Source organism: Opisthocomus hoazin, chromosome 26, assembly GCF_030867145.1.
Source record: "Opisthocomus hoazin isolate bOpiHoa1 chromosome 26, bOpiHoa1.hap1, whole genome shotgun sequence".
Lineage (NCBI taxonomy): Eukaryota > Metazoa > Chordata > Aves > Opisthocomiformes > Opisthocomidae > Opisthocomus > Opisthocomus hoazin.
Window position 1 is genome coordinate 4,738,537 of NC_134439.1, and position 18,355 is coordinate 4,756,891.

Consider the following 18,355-nt stretch of genomic DNA (forward strand, 5'->3'; position numbering starts at 1 on the left):
GGGGAAAAACACAAAGGGATGTGAAACATGAAGGGCTGCGTATGCCGGCGGGTGCCTTCCCTGTTGGCATCGCCACTAGATGTCAGTGCATGAAACCAGTTCTGAAACCAGCATGCACAAGCTGGCGAAATTGGGAATTGGTTTGGGAATAGGGGGAGCGATTTCTTCAGGCTGCAGAACGGGTGTAGCTTCTGCTTACAAGGGTCTCAACAGGGGTTAAGCTCCCCTTAATAAGGTTCTTAAGACAGACTTGCAGTCTCTTAACTCTGTCATAATTTTCCGAGTAGGAAATTTGGAATTCCCTGGTGCTATACCAGGAGAAAGTTTAGCAAGTGCTTTATAACTTGAAATTTCATGTTAAATCTCACAAAAGTGGTTTTTGGTTTTTAAATCCTTGATTACTGAATATATGTAGGTGCCAGATTGCCACCGATGTAAGCAGAGTTAGCTACCTGAAATCTCTTGGCCCGGAAGATCTTGCTGAATCTGTTGAAATCTCTCTAGGCCTTTAGTCTCACTAAAACCCTTTGGAATTTAGGGTTAGGTACATTCACTGTTGTATTTGGAAAAAAAAACAAAAACCCAACCAAACTCTTGCCAAATCTTAGAAAATATAGGCAATGAAAAGGGATTTTTTTTGCCAAAACCAATCTCCATAAACAGGCACAGGCATCAATAGGTTGAAATTAGGTTTAAAACTCTAATCTCTTGCCTTGGTTCCTGCTTGCTCTGGAGACATGGCAATGGGTGAGCTGCCTGCAGGATCTTAATATAGCCATCACTTACATTAGTGATAGTATAAAGTAGGCTTGCTTATGTAGGAGTTGTTATGAAGTAGAAGAAATGCTTGTAAAGTACTCCAGGTTTTTCAGTTGCTAAGTGCTTTATAAATGCTAAAGCATTCACTGTAATTGCTTTCTGTGTTATTTGCTGTGATGCGTTCCTGCAGGGCTAGTTTACCTACTTAAGCATGTTTTAAGGCAAGTGAGAGAAATTTTACATAATGAAAATACACTATAACAATATCTGAAGTGCTGTACTTGAATAAATCTTACTTGCTTTTAGATATCATCTCAGTCCAGCTCTGGGGCCTAGGGTTTCAGAAAGACTTGAATAACAATGAAGAGCTGCAAAAATCCAGAGCACTGTTACACAGATATGAAGATCCAGGCCAGCTGCTGCTTTTACTGTCATGTCTTCAGAAGGTGAGTGGAGGAGGCTTCCCTCAGGTTTGAGTTCCAGCTTAATATTTTTAAGTGTTTGGGTTGAGGTTTGGGCGGTAAGAGCAGCATCAGAGAACCTCTTGGCCCAAGCATGTAAAGCCTGAAGAATTCCTGATCCAATTTGACATGTCCCTATATGGGAGTGGGTCACTGTCTCTCACAAGGGCACTTTCACTATAGAATAACTGAGGCCTAGCTGCTGTTTGCGGGCTGTATTTTTGGACAGGGCCTGAGCAACCTGATCTGCATTGGCCTGGCTCTGAGTGGGCGTTGGAGCCTAAATTATGCTGACTGTGAGTAGCTGAGAAGCTTGAACTTGGTCCTTGACAAAGTATAGTCAGTGGTGTGCAGCCAGGTTAAATGCAGATACATGTATGCAAATGGTCAAAAGTGCAAGGCACAGAATTGACTGTGGTAGAAAATCTGCTGTGGAACCTGGGTGAGCAACGAGCTTGGCCCTGTGTGTTTTTGAGTCTTGACTTCTGTTTACAGCTGAAGAGGCCAGCTCTCCAGGGGGCCTTGGTACAGTTCAGAAGCAAACCCAACAGCAGGGCATATCTTTCATTTGGACAGTCGTAGGGCTGAAGCTAGTCTAGGCTGTGGGATTTATTTGCAGATTGGCACAGTATTTTTTACTTGCACGTTAAAAAATCATCAGTTGTTGCACATCAGGAGAACTTCAGTTTTGAGAGAATGTGTTTGCAGACAGTTCAGCAAATAACTGGGTTGTGTGTGTGTGTTTATTTTTTTTAAAGCCTGAAGCTGGTTTAGATTTGAATGGATACTGACTTGTAGTATAAATAGTCACAGAAACCCCTGTGTGGAGAATTGTGGCCAGGTACCATGCCTTGAGCTGAAGGTCTTGCAGACCACAACTAGCTGTAGAGGGATAGGGCTGTCTCAGTAAACTTGAACAGAATCCATGCACTTGCTCTTTCCCTGGGGCTCTGGCATGCAGGCATCTGAGTGGAGCCTGTGTTTTCTGGCATCAGGAGCAAGGTCAATCCAGTTTGGCCTACATATTTTTTCTTTTTCTTTTTTTTTTATTGTAATGGAAAAAAGATCCAGTCTGAGTTTTGCTGAAAGCAGAAGTTTTTCACTTAGTTACAGCCCAATATAGCCACACTTCCTGGTTCCCTCCCTCCCTCCCCTGGGTCTCATAGTAGAATCTAATTATTAAATAATTGCAAGAAAAGTACATTTTGCCCCAGCAGGACTAAAGCCTATTGATAGGCTAGATATTTTTATGCCATCCTTGTCCTGTTCCTGCCAAAATGGGTTATTTTTTGGATTCTCTTGTCTGCTTTTGGATTTGTGATCTGCTGCTTTAATACATTCCTTCCAGTCTAGGCAGTGCTCTCCAACTGCCTGGCACTGATGTTAATGCCTTGCTTCCTAATCAATCAAGTCCGCTGCATGCTTCCTTAAAGGAAAACTCTGCTCATGTTGTTCAGGCCAGTGACACAAACTTTCACAGGTGTAAGAAACATTTGTCACCAAAAATGACACTGATGTGGGAAGTAAAGGCGAAACTTTATCCTGTTTGGCATTTCTGAGCCCATCCTGTGGGCAGTTCTTTTTCATAAAACTGACTGTGGTACTGTGGGCAACTAGCCACAGACTTTGGAGCTCAGTTTCCAGCTGACATGAATATGTTGATTGTAGGAAGAACTGTGAGGATATTAAGAACTGGTTGTATGTGAGTGTAGTAGGGACTTTGCTTGCTCCACTAGTTAAAGGCTGGTCCCTAATCACCATATTCTGTGCCTTGGGTAGCCCTGCAGTAGTGGGGGTAGAGGGATAACTTAGGATGTACCTGCTGTTTAGATCCAGAGTGAAAACAGGAAACAGAGAAACCAAATGCCACCCCAAACTAAAGGGTGGAGTGTACTTGGAGGCTCAACCAAAGGTCAAGAAAATAAGCAGCCTTAAGACAGAGTAAGAGAGGATTGTAGTAAGACAAGGTGGAAGTAAGAACCAGAGCTAGGGAAAACAATTTTGAGAACAATAGGCTATTGCCAGTTTGGTACACTGAGCAACACTGTTGCTGGGATGGTCTGATTTAGTCCGATATCAAGTATGGATCAGTTTGACTTCTCTGTTTAGGCAGGTTTGTCTTTCCCTCGGTTTCCTAGGAGACCTGTTAGCTCTGTGCCTTAACACTGAAGGAGCCAAAGAAACACCAAACTGAATGCAAATTGCCCATAGAGAATCAATGGAGAATGGGAGGATATATCTGGAGGAAGCATATCACAAGATAGGAGCAGTAGCTTTTACACCAGTTTGTATGATGTGATATGATCACTGTCCTTTATACCTTTATACCTCTAATTTAAAAAAACCATGTTGTCTTACTTGGAGAAATTTGTCAGAGAAGGTTGGGGTGAGCAATGTCACTGCTTTCTGGGGGCTTGTGTCCCGTTAGAAGTGCACTGCTGCAAAATGGCTGCTGCTAGGCTAAGGTGTGTCTTCCAGCTGGAACTGCTGATTTCCTTTGAAACTTCTGTTTTTGTAATTATTCATGGCCAGAAAACAAGTTTCTTCCCATATGAACTACTGGCTTGCTGAGCTCCGAAGTGAGCCAAGTAGGTTATTTTCTTCAGTGTCTGCATTTTTTCCTAATTACATTGTGCCAGTTGTTACCACACAGTTTTATTTACCTGTGCTTCCAAATTCCTAAGTTCCATGTTCTAGAAAAGTCCAGCAGGACTTCTTGGGGAGCTTGTCTTGGGACTGCCTTGTTATCTATGAGGGAATAATATTATTGTGCCAAATACAGCCCTTTATGTAAATGCTTTTTTTCTATATCACATTTGTAACACTCTCTCATCTAATTTGGTTTCAGGAAATAGAAAGGTAATGCTGGGTGACTGAGCTGCCATGCTTTACCAGACAGTAGCTGATAAACTAGAGCTCTAATTGCTGACCCTTTTCTGTGCAAACGGAGGAAACCGTGGGTTTGCTGATCCTAAAAACATAAAGCTTCCTTTACCACTCCTTCTCTTAAGCAAGCTGTCATTCCTTAGTGGTGAACATTTTACATCTAATGCAGCCCATATTATTCTGGGAAATCTTACTAAGTCTCTGATGTTGGTTAACTCCAGAATCTGTGTGGTTGGGCATGGGAGGAGAAATAAGATCATCCCTTAGGATGAGATAAGCAGGATCTACCAGCATAGATCACTAGTCCTGGTGTCCCCTAGCTCTGTTGTGTCCTGCTGCAATCAGCCTTTGTGTGTCACGTTGGACAGTCCAATGCCAGCTCCTGCATAGATGCACAGCCTGGCACAAAGCGGGGGATTGCCCTGAATGCCATCAGCACTAATGGTGATATGAAGGCAAGTTGGAAATCGTGTACGCAAACTTCTGCAAGTGTATGATGGAAGGATCCCAAAGAAGATGATAAACTTGATCCCCGCTGTGTCTTTTCCAGCAGGAGAAGTTGCGGGGTCACAGCAGTGGGATGATCAGGCGGCTCTTGTAGTAGATAGAAGGAACCCAAGCAGCAGCGGGGGATGTTGCAGCAGCAGGTATGAGACGCTTTATTATAGCTGCAGTTCTGAGTCCCTTGCCGGTTTTGAACTGATTTGTCAGTAGCTGACTGACTGCTCTCCTTGGTCTCCTTGTATTCATTTACATGCTCTGTTACGAGGTTGGCAGTGCTGGAGAGCAGTGATTACTTTTAAGTGCACTCCTTTCTGGTATATTGATGATTCATACTATTAGGAGAGGCTTCCTGCCTTTCTGTGACTTAGGGAAAATGATCTGTTTCATAATGTCTCCTTACTCTTAGCAGGGCTTGTGCTCTGTTCCCAAAACTCCCACTGTTTTCACTGCAGGCATGACCAGACTGTGAAATAGCTTGGCTGGTCTGCTGAATAATCTGTTAGTCTCTTTTAATAAACTGCAGTTTTATTTATCTTGCTGCTCTTTAGAGCTTTTCATCTCAAAACATTTGAGTGCAGAAACTGTCCAGTAGTGAAGTGCAGCCATCTCTCTTGGGGATAGAGTGGGAGGCAGACAGGCAGGCATTTTACTCCACGGTTTAGTGTGAGAGGAATTTTGTTCAAGGACAATGAGGGAAAGCTTAGCTTGTATGCTGAATGACCCTTTGATCTTCCATGTTCATGCTCAGCTGATCAGGACTTTAAATCTAAGCTCTGTCTCCCTCCTACCCATAGCAAACAGCCAGAAATACAATCTCATTTAGGAGTGGAGCGCTGGACCAGAATGACGGCAGTGGCAGCTGTTCAGCCTTCCACATTTCCTATTTGCCTGTCACTTCCTCAAGTGCTGCTGACATAAAGCTGAGGAGTGGTGGGTAGCAGTTATGGGATGTGTAGTAGGGTGTGCTTGAAGGGGTCCAGTGGGGAAGGGAAGGCCTATTGCACAAAAATATTCTCCTGCACGCCTCTAAATCCCGAGGAACTGGACAGTGCTGTGGTGTTAAAAGGTGACTTTCTGGAACACACAGGATGGGCCAGCCTGTAGCCATGAGATGCATTTGATAATTCTGAAGCTTTGTGGCGTTTGCTCGTCGTGATGAAATGACTGGCTTGCTGAGGCTCTGAAAACTGAGAACAGTTAGCTGGTGGTGTGGTAGGTCAGCTCTGCTCCTGTGCAAGGTGAGGTGGCTGCAGAAACCACTGCAGCAGAAGCAGTGGAAGCGAGCAGGCAGAGCGTGGGGAGAAGTTGGATCCTTGACCCGCAGCCCTTGAATGGTTGTGAAAGATTGTGTTACTTCTGCTACTATGCAGCACACCATTAAGAACCTTAATTACGGGGAGGTGACTGCAGTGCGTAGGCTCGAGCGTAGCCTGCAGGAACGTAGGAACTTTACTTTTACAACGCTTGCTCTGTGGTGTGTGTGTCTTTGTTGGGGGAAGATACAGAGAGGCTTGTTCTTGTTGCAAATGAACCAAACTTGGCTGGCTGATAATGTGCAGCTCATCTGAGTGAAATGGCTGTAGCCCAGTTGATAGGTAACAGCTGGTGCTTTCTTGCTTCTTCCTACATAATAAAGCAAATATGAGTTTTTAAACCTTGAGGGAAGCATTTGGAGAAAGCAAAACTTGGACTTGAGACACAGCAGTGCTTAGCTTAGTTGTGCCGAACCACTTAATTATTTTTTTTCAGTATTCCTTGCTGTATTTATAGCATGAGATACGGTGAGAACAATCAGAGGCACAGGTGTGTGACCTCCTCTATCCTAAAACAAAACAGCACAAAGGAGTGAATAATTTTAGTTTGTTCCAGCTGTGGGTATTGGGTTCAAATTGCAATGCCTTAAAAAGTGTGGCAGAGAAACTGAAAGGTGAATTTGAATTTCTAGGTATAAGGACTGGCTGTGAAGGGCTCCTAGAAAGGTTGAGCTACCAGTCTGTTGGTGAGAAAAGAATATGGTCAAAACTCCTCTATTTGGCATTTGTAACTATTTTTCATTGTGGTTTTGTGTTCTTTTGAACACCTGTACTTTGGTAGTTCCCTCTCCATTTCTTACGTTTAATGTCCTGTTTCTTTGCTAATAGCTACTATGGCCCTTGGGAGGGAAATATTTTCAGGAAGGGTGTCTTTGCCGTGAAGGAATGTCTGTGTACAGGGTAGCAGCAAGGTTTCAAAGATCAGCTCGGTATGATTTTACCTTGTTTGTGCAGCAGGAGCTGGGGTAGGAAGAACTGTTGGGAGAACAGACACTTGAAGACCTGTGTTTAGTTTAAAACTTAATTTTAGGTTGTAAGACGAAGTGAACAGAGAAATACTTGAACTGTGTTCTGGCGAATGCTGTGAGCTCTCAGAAATGCCCTGTCACTGCTGCTGGCCTGGAGTGATCCTCTGCCCTTAGGACAGTCCTGAGCAGAGATCATTGTGCCTCCTGGTGTGACTGGCTTTCTGCCTTATCAGAGATCTTGCAGCGCTCTGTGCTAGAGGAGATAGGGATGACTAGTTTGATGGGTGGCATTTTGTTTGTTTACTAAGCTCTAATAACCAAAGCTGTGGTTTCTGTCTCATCTTTGCTTCCATCGGGAGGTACGTTCTGTCTCTTGCTTTGGTGTTGCAACACACGCCACCTCTTCCCCCCCCTCAGGGCTTTTCTAGAAGCGAGAAGATGGCACTGTCTGGTTTCCCATCTGTTGCCTGATTACGTGCAAACCGAAACAGCCGGCCCTGCGAGCAGGGAGATACAGGAAGAAGATGGGGAGTGCTGCTCTGCTGCGATAGCCACAGGGGGAGGCCAACTGTCTGCTACTGCCACCGCTTCTCCTCTCCCGAGAGGCTGGCACGAAGCCCAGGCCGCTTTGCCACCTCGTGCCTTTCCCCCTCTTCTTATCTAGCCCTGCCACAGCTTCCCAGGCTCCTGGGCTGGCTAGATCAGCCCCACGCTTTTTGCTGGGATGGATGCATCTTGCTGTAAACCCACATCACTGCAGCTGTCTGGGGGCAGAACAGAGGCCTGGACCCGCACCGGGTAGAGTCTGCTTGTGAGTTTGGTGGAAGTATGGTGAATGGAAAGGGCAAAACATAATGTCCTTTAGTTGAGGACTAGTTAGAGTAAAAATGTGTTTTAGGGGACTAGAACAAGGGGGAAAAGCCTGTGTGTTGTGATGTCCTTTCAAGAAATCAAACAACGTGGTATAATTATAAGGTTTAAACAGACGTGATCAGAAGTGGTGCTTGAGGAGCAGGAGGTCTGAGAGTGGTCAGTGATGGTGGCTGAGGCCCTGGGCAGGGGGAGGACCTTGTCCTCTGCGCCTGCCGGCTGTGGGGTGGCAGGGATGGCTGGAGGTGAGGTGCCCTGGAGGAGGCTGATCCTGAAAAAGGCTGTGGGGCCAGGTTCCCACACGCTTGGCACTGGGAAAACTGTCTTTCATACTTACGGCTTCCACTTTGCCTCCCCCAAAAGCCTTGGCACCCCAAACCCTGAGTGCTCCCTTTTGCCTATGGCCTGATCCAAAGCTTTGGCTTTGTCATTCCTGAGGCCATATTCCCCTGCAGCCTCTTCTCTAGGCCCACAAACGGGTCTGTTCTCCGACTGTTGTCCTCTCACTTCAGCAGCAGTGGGTTTCTGCAGGTGACCTGGGATGGCAGAATGGAAGGAGCAGAAATTCTCTGGAAACAGGAGCTTTGCTGAGCTCCTTTGGGTCAAGGGCATGCAGCGGGGGGAAGGGAACCCAAGGAGAAGGGCCTGATCCAGCTCCTGCTGCCGCTGGTGTTCAGGGCTCAGACCTGCGGGCAGGCCAGGGGATGAGTCGCGCCCGGGGCACAGTGTGCAGGATGTGGGCAGTGAGGTGCTGTGGCCTGATCCTGCCCAGCCTGCGCTGGGGTCTGCACCTGAGCTGCTCACGCTCTGTCTCCAGCACCAAAAAACCCACTTCAGCATTTCTATTTCTGTTCTCCTTTCTCCAGCTATATATATGTATTATTTTGTTTTAAACTCTGAATTCAGCCTGGGGGGGGCTGTGGTGCAATGTCTCAAATTCCCGAGGGGCGCGCTGACTGTGGCTCCCTCCACGTAACGCCTGTGTCGGAGCTTCCCACAGCGCCTTTCCCAGTTGGAAGGCGAATGGCCGCAGCCATGGCAGAGCTTGGGATTAAGGGGGGGGGGAAATAACAGAATCCCAGCATGGCAGGGGTTGGCAGGGCCCTCTGTGGGTCACCCAGCCCAACCCCCTGCCCAAGCAGGGTCACCCAGAGCAGGCTGCACAGCACCGCATCCAGGCGGGGCTGGAATCTCCAGAGAAGGAGACTCCACAGCCTCCCTGGGCAGCCTGGGCGAGGGCTCCGTCACCCTCAGAGGGAAGAAGTTCTTCCTCAGGTTCAGCTGGAGCTTCCTCTGCTTCAGTTTGTGCCCGTTGCCCCTTGTCCTGTCGCTGGGCACCACTGGAAAGAGTCTGGCCCCATCCTCCTGACCCCCACCCTGCAGATATTTAGAGGCATTTCTAAGGTCCCCTCTCAGCCTTCTCTTCTCCAGGCTGAACAAGCCCAGCTCCCTCAGCCTCTCCTCGTAGGAGAGATGCTTCAGTCCCCTCCTCATCCTCATAGCCCTCTGCTGGACTCTCTCCAGTAGCTCCTCATCTTTCTTGAACTGGGGAGCCCAGCACTGGACACAGCACTGCAGATGGGGCCTCACCAGGGCAGAGCAGAGGGGGAGGAGAACCTCCCTGGACCTGCTGCCCCCGCTCCTCATGATGCACCCCAGGATCCCATTGGCCTTCTTGGCACCCAGGGCACGCTGCTGGCTCATGGTCATGGGAAGAAACCCTCAAAGCTGAGAAAAGCCTCCGCTGCGTTCGGGGGGGGGGGGGGGGGGGGGGGGGGGTGCGGATTGGGGAGTCGAGAGCTCCGTGCTGGGCCCCTGCGCGATCGCCCTGGCCGTGCTTCGTTCTGCCTCCCCCTCGTCTGTGCGGCCGGCGTGGGCCGCGCTGCGGGGAGGGGGGGGGACACATGACCCGCCTCTCCGCCTCCGCGGGGGTCGCGGGCTCCGAGCGCCGGGCCGGGGCAGTCCCGTTACCCCCCCCCTTCCCTCCCAAGGTGAAAGAGAAAGCGCCCGCCCACGTGACCGGCCGACGTCACCGCCGGCGGCAGAACGCACACACCGCTGGGCTTCTCCGATTTGTCTTCGCGGCGAAGGGATGGGGCTTGCAATTGGTCTGCCCGCAGGAGGGTGGGCTTTACGCACTTGTCTGCTGTTGCGATTGGTTCTGCCACCTTTCTGGGGCGGGAGAGAAAGCACGGCTTGAGTCTCTCCTCCCTGTTTGATTGGCTCTTACGCGAGGGGGACGCCCGTGAAGGGTGGTGGCGTTTCCGATTGGCTGTTGTTACAGCGCGTGCGGAGGAGGAGCTTGCGGCGATTTCTCATTGGTTTCCGTGAAGGGGGGCGGGTCGCTTGGCGTGCGGACACCCAATGATCGTGGGGCTCGTCCCGCGGGCCCCGCCCCCGGAGCGCTGATAAGCGGCGGTGGCGGCGCGGGGGGTCAGAGCGGCGCGGGCAGGGCCGGGCATGGCGGGGGCGGGTGGTGGCTCCTGCGGCCGCGGCGGGGCGGGGGGGCTCCAGCCGCTCCGCGCTACGGTCCCCTTCCAGCTCCAGCAGCGCCGCGGAGACGGGGGCCGGGCAGGTAACGGCGGGGGAGCCCGCGTGGCCCCGGCAGCGCCGACCGGGCCCGGGGGGGGCTCCGAACCGGTCCCTCTGGGCCCCGGCAGCCGCGGGTGGTCCCAGGCGGAGCCGGGCTCGGCCCCTGCAGCGGGGGAGCAGCGAAAGCCGCGGCGTGCTGAGAGGCTGCTGCCGGGTGCCGCGTGGGTGGGAGTGAAAGAAACGGGAGAACCGAGGGCAGGCGGGGGGGGGCACGACACACGCACCGGAGACAAGGAGCGAACGGGAGCGTCAGCCCCCGCGCTGCCGGAGCCCGCTGAGATGCCCCCTCGGGCTGTGGTCCCCGGCCAGGCGTCGCTGCTGCCTGCGGGCTCCCTCGGGAAGGAGCTGCCTGCTCGGAGGTGGTTTCCCAAAAACCCCAGCCAGCCGCCCACCCCCCGAGCCCCGCGCTGCGTGCGGCCGATCTGGCTCGGTAAAGCGTTGATAACTTGATTTGCGCCACTGACAGTTTGTCCCTAACTGCATTGCTGAGATTTTTGTGGCCACTTCAGGAGCGCGTATTTCAATATAACTTTCTGGTGACCTGATGATAATCTTTGGCTTTGCTGGGTGTGCGCGTTACTTTTGGCCGCTGGTGGGACCGCGTTTGGATGCTGGGTTCTCACTTGGCTGCCTGTTATCTCAAGAAGTATTAAAATAGCAATGGGACAGTTTTCGGGTTAAATGGAAGACTGGACAGGCTTCTGGAACAGAGAGAAGTATTTGTGGGGCTGGCTGATCTCAGTGGGGTCTGTTCCGTGTGCCGCTCTCATGTTTAATGCAGCGGCTACGCGATCAGCTTTGTGGGGGACAGTGCTGCGGCCCATCCTGCGAGGAGGATGGATGGCCCTTCCCGCAGCGTCCTGCTGTTGGGGACTTGCAGTCCTTCCTGCCACTGGCAGGGCTGGTATTGACCAGAGAAGCTATTAAAAACCTTTTTGCTTACACTTGAAATGAGTTAATGAAATAAATTCTTTCGAGTGTTAGTCTCTGCTTCCCTCTCAGCAGTATGCTGAGATCAAGGTGAAGTTGCTGTTAATAGGGCAATTACTCAGTAGCTGTTACTACAAAAATAAAGTGAAGCTCAGAGAAAGAAGGGCCAGGCTGCCTGTGATCTCTTGGCTGCGTTGGAGCTCTGTGCTGCGCCTGCTCCGAAGCCTGGGAACACCATGCAGCTTTCCGAGGGCAGAACGGCTGGAGCTCCACTGACATGAAGCGGAATTGCTGGTCTTCATTTCTTCCTGGCTCTGTGCCTCGCTGTTCAGGCTGCGGGAGCTTGAATTTTTCCTCTTGATCATAGTAATTTCATCTACAGTTTTGGAAGCATTGAACTTTACATTGCTGTCTGCCTCATCGCTCTTCATAATCTTCAGTTTGCTCCCTGCATGTGTGGGAGCTACAGCAGTAAACTGGCGGGATTTAACCGAAAACTGGTATCCTGGTGATTCATAATCTAACACTTTGCTCCTATCTTTTGGGAGCTCAGCGTGGAAATCGGTTGCTTTATCGCAGCTTTCCTCCTTTGGCTCTGCTGACTTTCTGAATTGCTCTCGAGCTGCGTGGCGGCTGGCTGCTGGGGATGGCTGGGCTTCTGGCGTGGAGTTTTGGAAGAAGAGGTGATCCAGGCTCTGATCCTGCAGCTGCTCTGATAATAGAGGATCCCATTGAGATGAGGAGCAGCTGCTGAGCCTCTCAAAGGGCTTCTGTTAAAAGGAAGAGCCAGAGCTGGGGGATGCCAGGAAGGAGGTCTGAGAACATTTTACAAGGAGTTGACTTGCTGTTTAGAAATCCAAGATGTCAGGACTTGTAGTGATGAATCTGATGTGTGTCTTTGGGGTCAATGGTTTGTTTTTTTTAAATTCCTTATCTCTACAGTGATGTGGCTTTTGGTGGTGAAGTGGGTGATGTGTTGCTGTGTGATCCTCTTCAGGTGCAGGCCAGACCCATGGCTGTTGCATCCGTTTATGCCGGGTTAGGTGGCTCAGAGGCGGCTGCTGGGGTAGTTGGAGCTCTGCAGGTGCTGGAACACTGGCAAGGCTACGCGTTCTCTGGGGTAGTTTAAATCAGCTAACGGCAGTGCTTGTGCTGTTTGTGGCCTCGGTTGTTTCCTCCAAAGCCCGCAGGGAAGCACGTGCTGGTCGGAGAGTTTCCATGCTTTCATCGAGACCTCAGCCTCGCTGAGACCCACGCCTTCGCGCCCGGGAATCTGCTGCCCGGGCGTCACCCCAGTCCTCATCAAGCAGCACAGGTCTGAAACCTGCTTTTCTCAAGAAAAATACCGAGAAGTCTTTATGCCTCTCTTTTTCAGTATAACACTAGAAAAAAACAAGGTTATTTAAATTGCAGCTTGAATTTCAATTTGCGGACCCACTGGTGAACATAGCATGATGTGAACATGAGAGAGTAAGTCGTCTTAGTCATCTAAACTGGCTCATGCACAGAGAGGGAGAAGGTGGACTATGGTGGGTGAGCAGAGCCCTTCGGTGCACTCCCTGTTAAGTGTGTAGGGGGTGAGGTGGGACGAATAGCTGCACTGGGAGTTACCTACCAGCTGCTTTCCTGAATAGATTTCTCGGGAGGAGAAGGGGTAACTGCCGGTCTGCCTCCCACTGACACCCGTGGCTGTTGGTGACAGTGTGGCACAGGAGGGGAGCAGCAGCGAGGGGCAGAGATGCAAGGCTTCACCTGTAAACCTGTGTGGGTGATTTTGGGGTTCCGTGAGCGGCTTTGGCAAGAGCTGTGTCTCATGCTTCATGTATTTCACATTAACCCTCCGTGAAACCAAAGCTTTACCGATAGTCTCTCTCTTCACCAGAGTTCAGGTAAACTCACCAGTTTTCCCACCACCCCCCCTACAACCCCAGTGGTGCCTTTTAGCTTTTCAGGAAGTTGCTGTTGGCTGAGCTGACTCATCTGGATGGGATTTTGTTGCTTGCCTGCCGAACTTGCCTGGTTTTGAGATGTCCAGTTGTTTTTGCTGTGTGGATCCTGCTAGAGAGACCCAAGCGAGCAGACTGCCAAATATCTTTATCTGGTGTCTGAATTAAACCCGTGCCTGGTGTACATTATAGAAGCAGACGAGTGGGACACTGTTCATGGGCAGTACTGTCAGTGTGTATGTTCAGCAAAATGAAAATGTTTCTTTACGAATAAAAATGTCTGTTTACCACTTGAAAGCGCTGTGGGATTGCTGCCTATGTGGTAGTGATACAGCAGAGCTGTTAACAACATCTTTCTCTGCTGGTTTCCTTTGCTGCAGGCATCGCGTAATGAGTGTGGGGGTCTCCTCCCCGCCTCAGTCTCAGTAGCTGGATATTTTTAGTGCTTCAGGCCTTACAGTGTTTGCTTTAGCAGTTGGTATCTGATGGGTTTTGTGTCCCAAGGGATGGGTATAAAGGCTTTTGTTACTGAAATAGTGGTTCAGATGTTTGTGGTGTCTGCTCTCGTTTTATTTTATGCTGTTTAACACCTGTAGTTTTTCAGGGGTTGCTTAAGCAAATGAGTGAGGGATGCACAGGTTCACAATGTTTGTGCCCTGTACCCAACTTGGAAGTGAAGTCTGTCTTAGAGAAGGGGTAACTCAGGAGAAGTAGCATCTCGGTTGGTATTAACTCTCCAAAAGAGAAACAAAAGCCCTCAAGCAGGGATGCCGAGTGCTGTCATGGGAGAACTGTGCTGCTACCCTGTGCAAACAGCTGCTCCGACAAGCTTTGCGATTCCACGTTTTGGGATTCATCAATATTAAGTAATTCTGCCTTTGCCTTTAGGGTTTTGCTGTGGGTAGCGGGCTGATAGAATTAAAGGGTTAAGCACGGGTAGGGAGCTGCAATGGGGCAAAGTCAGTCATGTAGGGACTGGTTGAGGGGTGGGAGAACCTCGAAGATGTCCTGCTGTTGCACTAGCCAGGCAGAATCCTGCCTCTGTCCTATGGAATTAAACCAGTCTTTGTGCAAAACACAGCTGAATACAATACGTGGCTCAGGTTTGGAGGCAAAGCATTGCAGGTGGCTTTGTTTAATGTAGAACGAGTTTCTGGCACAGTAATTGGAGCCCATTCATGGTATTGCAGTCCTCAGCTGATACAGATCATACCTTCAATCCAAACTTGCTGCTCCCAGTTTGTTAGCCTCTGGATACGGGTGTGGGAAAGGGGAAACAAAGGACACATCTATAACTAATCTTGACTTGTGTTGACATTCTGTGGGTGAAACAAGTTTTTCCCTGCTTTAAAATGCTGGAGATGACATTTAAAAACAGATTTGCAGGCGGAAGGGATGGGGCTGTGCAGTCGTTTTGATCTGTCCCTGCTACAGCAGAATGCTCTGGAGGAACTGGGGAGATCTCAGGTCATTTACCCCAGATGGATTTTTATTTGTGAATCTTTCTTTCAGCTGGGGCTTGTCTAACACAGTTGCGTGGACCGTAGCAAAGTTTTTGACATTTGTTGGGTGAGTAGAGAAATGAAGGAACCTGGGCACCTATTTGTGCAGAGAAGCAGCAGCTCGGTTCCAGGTGTGGTGAACGTTTTACTGTCTGAATGCACGGTGCGAAAGAAAAAACAAGCACTTGGCCTAACCCCATGAGAGAAATAACCAAAGTGCAAAGAGTTCTCTTTATGCAAAGCTTGGATGTTGAAATACTGCATGAAAGGCAGAACGGCAGCGCTGACTCCACCAAGCTGATCTTGGCACTTCCCTCGTGGCTCCCGCAGTGTGAGATGACAATACTGATTTACTGGGATTTGCAGTTGTACAAGAAAGATCTCCAAGAAAGACCAATAGTCTTGAGCCTGTAAAAATATTCCCTCTTGGAATTTATATTAAACAGGCTTTTTTGCATTAAAAATTAAGCTCGTGGTGCTGCCATTCAAACCACCTGATAATGCAGGGTTGACTGCACAGGAAATGAGGAAAATATCAAAGAAGGTTGTGTGGTTAGCCCATTCTTTGAAAATAATGGGAGATAATTGTTTCCATGCTTTCCTGGAACCTGCTGCATGACTCTGGGCAAGCCGCTTCTCCTGCCCGTGCCTCAGTTTCTCATGGTTTGTGTGCTATCCTTTCAGGCTGGAAGCATTCGGGGACAGGAATTACAGAGTTTGTATGGTTCCTGGCATGCTTGAGCCTGAGGCTGCTGCCTGCCACTGCGGGGTGCATAATGCTGTCGAGGCCGGCTGAACGTGAGCTCTGGTATCCTCCTTCCCAGTCAGAAAAGGCACTAGGACGGTAATCGGAAGGTGTGTCAGATGTTGTGACTTTTCCCCTCTTCTTCCCTTGTTGGAAAGTTGTTTCAGCAGCTTCGTGTTGGGCCCTCCAGGCAGATGGCCCATGAAGATGACTGTGAGTATGGCAGGAGGGCTTGTCATAAAGTATTGATGTAATTGAGGTAGTTATATGTATGTAAAGGACAGGAAACCTTATTCTTCCTTGTTTTCCACCTTGTCTGTAATTGTAGAAATATCAAGGATGTCTCACTCTGTTTTACTTTGTTTTGTCTGTACTGGAAGATGTCCAAGGGCTTGAGAATCAAAGGTTTCTCGTCTGGAGAGCGAGAGCCCTGCCTTTTGCAGTGATCGTGATTCCTAGGTGCTTACTGGGAATTGGTTTAAGTAGGGTTAACAAAAAAGGGAAAGAACCCAAATCCGCAGCTCTCTTGATTGCTTTGGTTTCACCCTTCTGATACGGGCGACATGGATGATCCTGGTAGCTCCTTAGTCATCTGTGTTCTCCAGGATCAGAGTGAACAAGTCCCGAAGATCTAATGGTTGAACAAGTTTTTGCTTGTTTCTAAACCACTCTTACTGTTCGTGAGAGGCTGCCTGCCCATCTGTTTTTTTCCTAGTTCTTACTTAAATTTCAGAGTGTAAAGCCAGCCCAGAAGCGCTCCCAGCCTGTACCTGGGTAAGAGATGGGCGTGCTTGGAGATCTACCGAAGTGGTGCCCTGTATTAGGCTGGGTTTGAAACTTGCACTTCGACCAAAGACTTTGAGGATGTTGAAATTCTTCAGATGGTTTTATCATTTGAAAAACAAACTTTGAAAGAATTAAGTTAAAGGTGAAGAGTTCAGCTCTTTTCCTCCATCAGCTGAGTTTTCAGCTTCAGTTTCAGGCCTTGAGCCGTGCTGGAGGGAGTTGCTGTTCAGCAATGTCTGCATCCAAAAGAAGAAGCTTGAACTGCGAGTGTCCCTTATTAATTTCCTTCAATGATATCCGCAGATGCTGTGTCCTTTGGGCAGCTCTCTCCAGCTGTTCTCTTAACATAGCTGGTAACCAGGGGAGTGATTAGAGCCTGGAATTTCTTCCCTCGTGCTCTCAGGCCAGTTGGGAAGCCCTCAGGGACAGTTCAGCGCAGCCTGCGGGGCAAGTCATTGCTGGGTCGGATCAGATGGGAATCCGGCTCCCCAACCCGGAGGTGTCTTTGGAGGATCCGCTTCACCCTTTGGTTTTTTGCTTCCCTGATGTCCCCCGCTCGGTGGGTCGCTCCTTTCTGTGTCGGTCAAGCCCTGCAGCAGAGAAGGGTTCTCAGGGGGGGGTTCGCAGAGGGCTGTGCTTTGGAAGCAGCGGGTACTTTTCTGGGTGCCTTGGGCTGTGTGCGTACAGTTTGAGCAAGAGTCATGAGGGGCAGCGTGGTTTAACCACAGCTTCTGCCTCTTCTCCGGAAGGTGCCCTGGATTTCAGTGCTCTGAGGGTTTTGCCTTTCTGTATTAATGTTTACTGAAATGAGCAAAGAGCTATGAAATCCCATCCTGGCGTGGGTGTGAATTTCCCTTCAGTTGTAAATCATCTTTAAAGGCAAGGGGATTATAATTTTAAAATATTGAGAGAAAGAAGTCAAATGCTTCCTTCGCAGAGACTTGAGGCGAAAGACTTCGTGCCAGCAGTGACCGCTGCGGACATGTGAACGCTTTCCGCAGGAGCGGCTGCGGGTTGTGTATATCATTACCTTCTAAATTACCTTTTAATCTGCCTGTAAATTCCAGGTTCGTTCTCTTTGAAGCCCCTTAAACATTCAAGTTGTTCTTTTTCTCTAGCCCTACATACCAATCGCAAGTGGTTGTCTTACTGCATTCTTCTTCCTCCTTGCATTGTTACTGCAATGTAACTTTCCTTGCTTGCTTTTGGGATAAAGTGAGATTTTTCTTTTCCTAGAAGATGCAGCCTGTGACCAGCCTGCAAAGGTTGCTTGCAGTCATCCTGCCTCCTGCATTGTACCGCAGATCTTCGCTGCGTCCCTGCTTGGCTGCGTTTTCTGGTGGGTTTTTTGTGGAGACCTCTCAGCTGGGGTGGATTTATAGCCTTGCTCGTCCTTTGGTACCTTGAGTCAGCATGTTCAGACAGGCTCCTCTGGATCTCTCGCTCCATTTCTGGTTGAAGCTTGAGATCTTTCCCTTGTCTCCTCCACTTAAAAAGACCTGTCAGTAGCTGTCTGTGTGGAGAGGATATTCCTTTTCTCTCCAGCTTCTGTGAACTTCCATCCCAGCACCTCTCCTGCTTTTGGATCTTGCCTTTGTTCTGTCGTGGTAGTCAGCTCTGACTGAGCCACGAGTTCCTGTGAAATGCTTCAGTGGTCTAGCATGTTAGCAGATTTCTGTAGCGTACGAAGCATGGGATTTTAAATTTCATTAAGAACAAGTAAAACTGCCTGATCATCACCTTTTAGGCTTTCTGGGACTCCCAGCGCAGAAGCATTTATTCCCTGCATAATCCTGCGTGTTGCTCTCAGATGGGGTGGTAGATAAGGGCCTCTCCGGGAGCGCTTTTGCGGAAGCAACACGCAATAGCCACGAGGAAGTGCCTGGGCTGACTGCGATGGCTGCAAGCATGGTTTCTTAAATCTTCACATTTCTTCTGAAGGCAGACAGCGTGCAGTACAGGCACGATGCTGGGAAAAGGCAATTCTTTCCCTGTAAAGACTTTTAGTCTTTGCCATGTTAAAGGTTGGGACTGTTCAGAAATAACTGATGATTCTGTTGCGTTTCCTCAGGGCAGCAGTCAGGACACAATTT

At 49.3% G+C, this 18,355-nt stretch overlaps 1 protein-coding gene across 7 annotated transcripts in view; it reads left to right on the forward strand.

Annotated features, from left to right (window-relative positions):
• Positions 1-18,355, forward strand: part of FAM117A (family with sequence similarity 117 member A) — a 33,476-nt gene that overhangs the window by 2,897 nt on the left and 12,224 nt on the right. For 3 of the 7 annotated variants that reach the window (XM_075443743.1, XM_075443746.1, XM_075443747.1), the window contains exon 1: positions 7,605-7,689. In XM_075443743.1, coding sequence (XP_075299858.1) covers positions 7,620-7,689 — 70 coding nt within the window. In that variant the 5' untranslated portion in view covers positions 7,605-7,619. Of the gene's footprint in view, positions 1-1,065; positions 1,206-4,656; positions 4,754-7,604; positions 7,690-18,355 lie in introns of those variants that run through there. The other 4 variants (XM_075443745.1, XM_075443744.1, XM_075443748.1 and 1 more) reach the window with 3 other exon arrangements.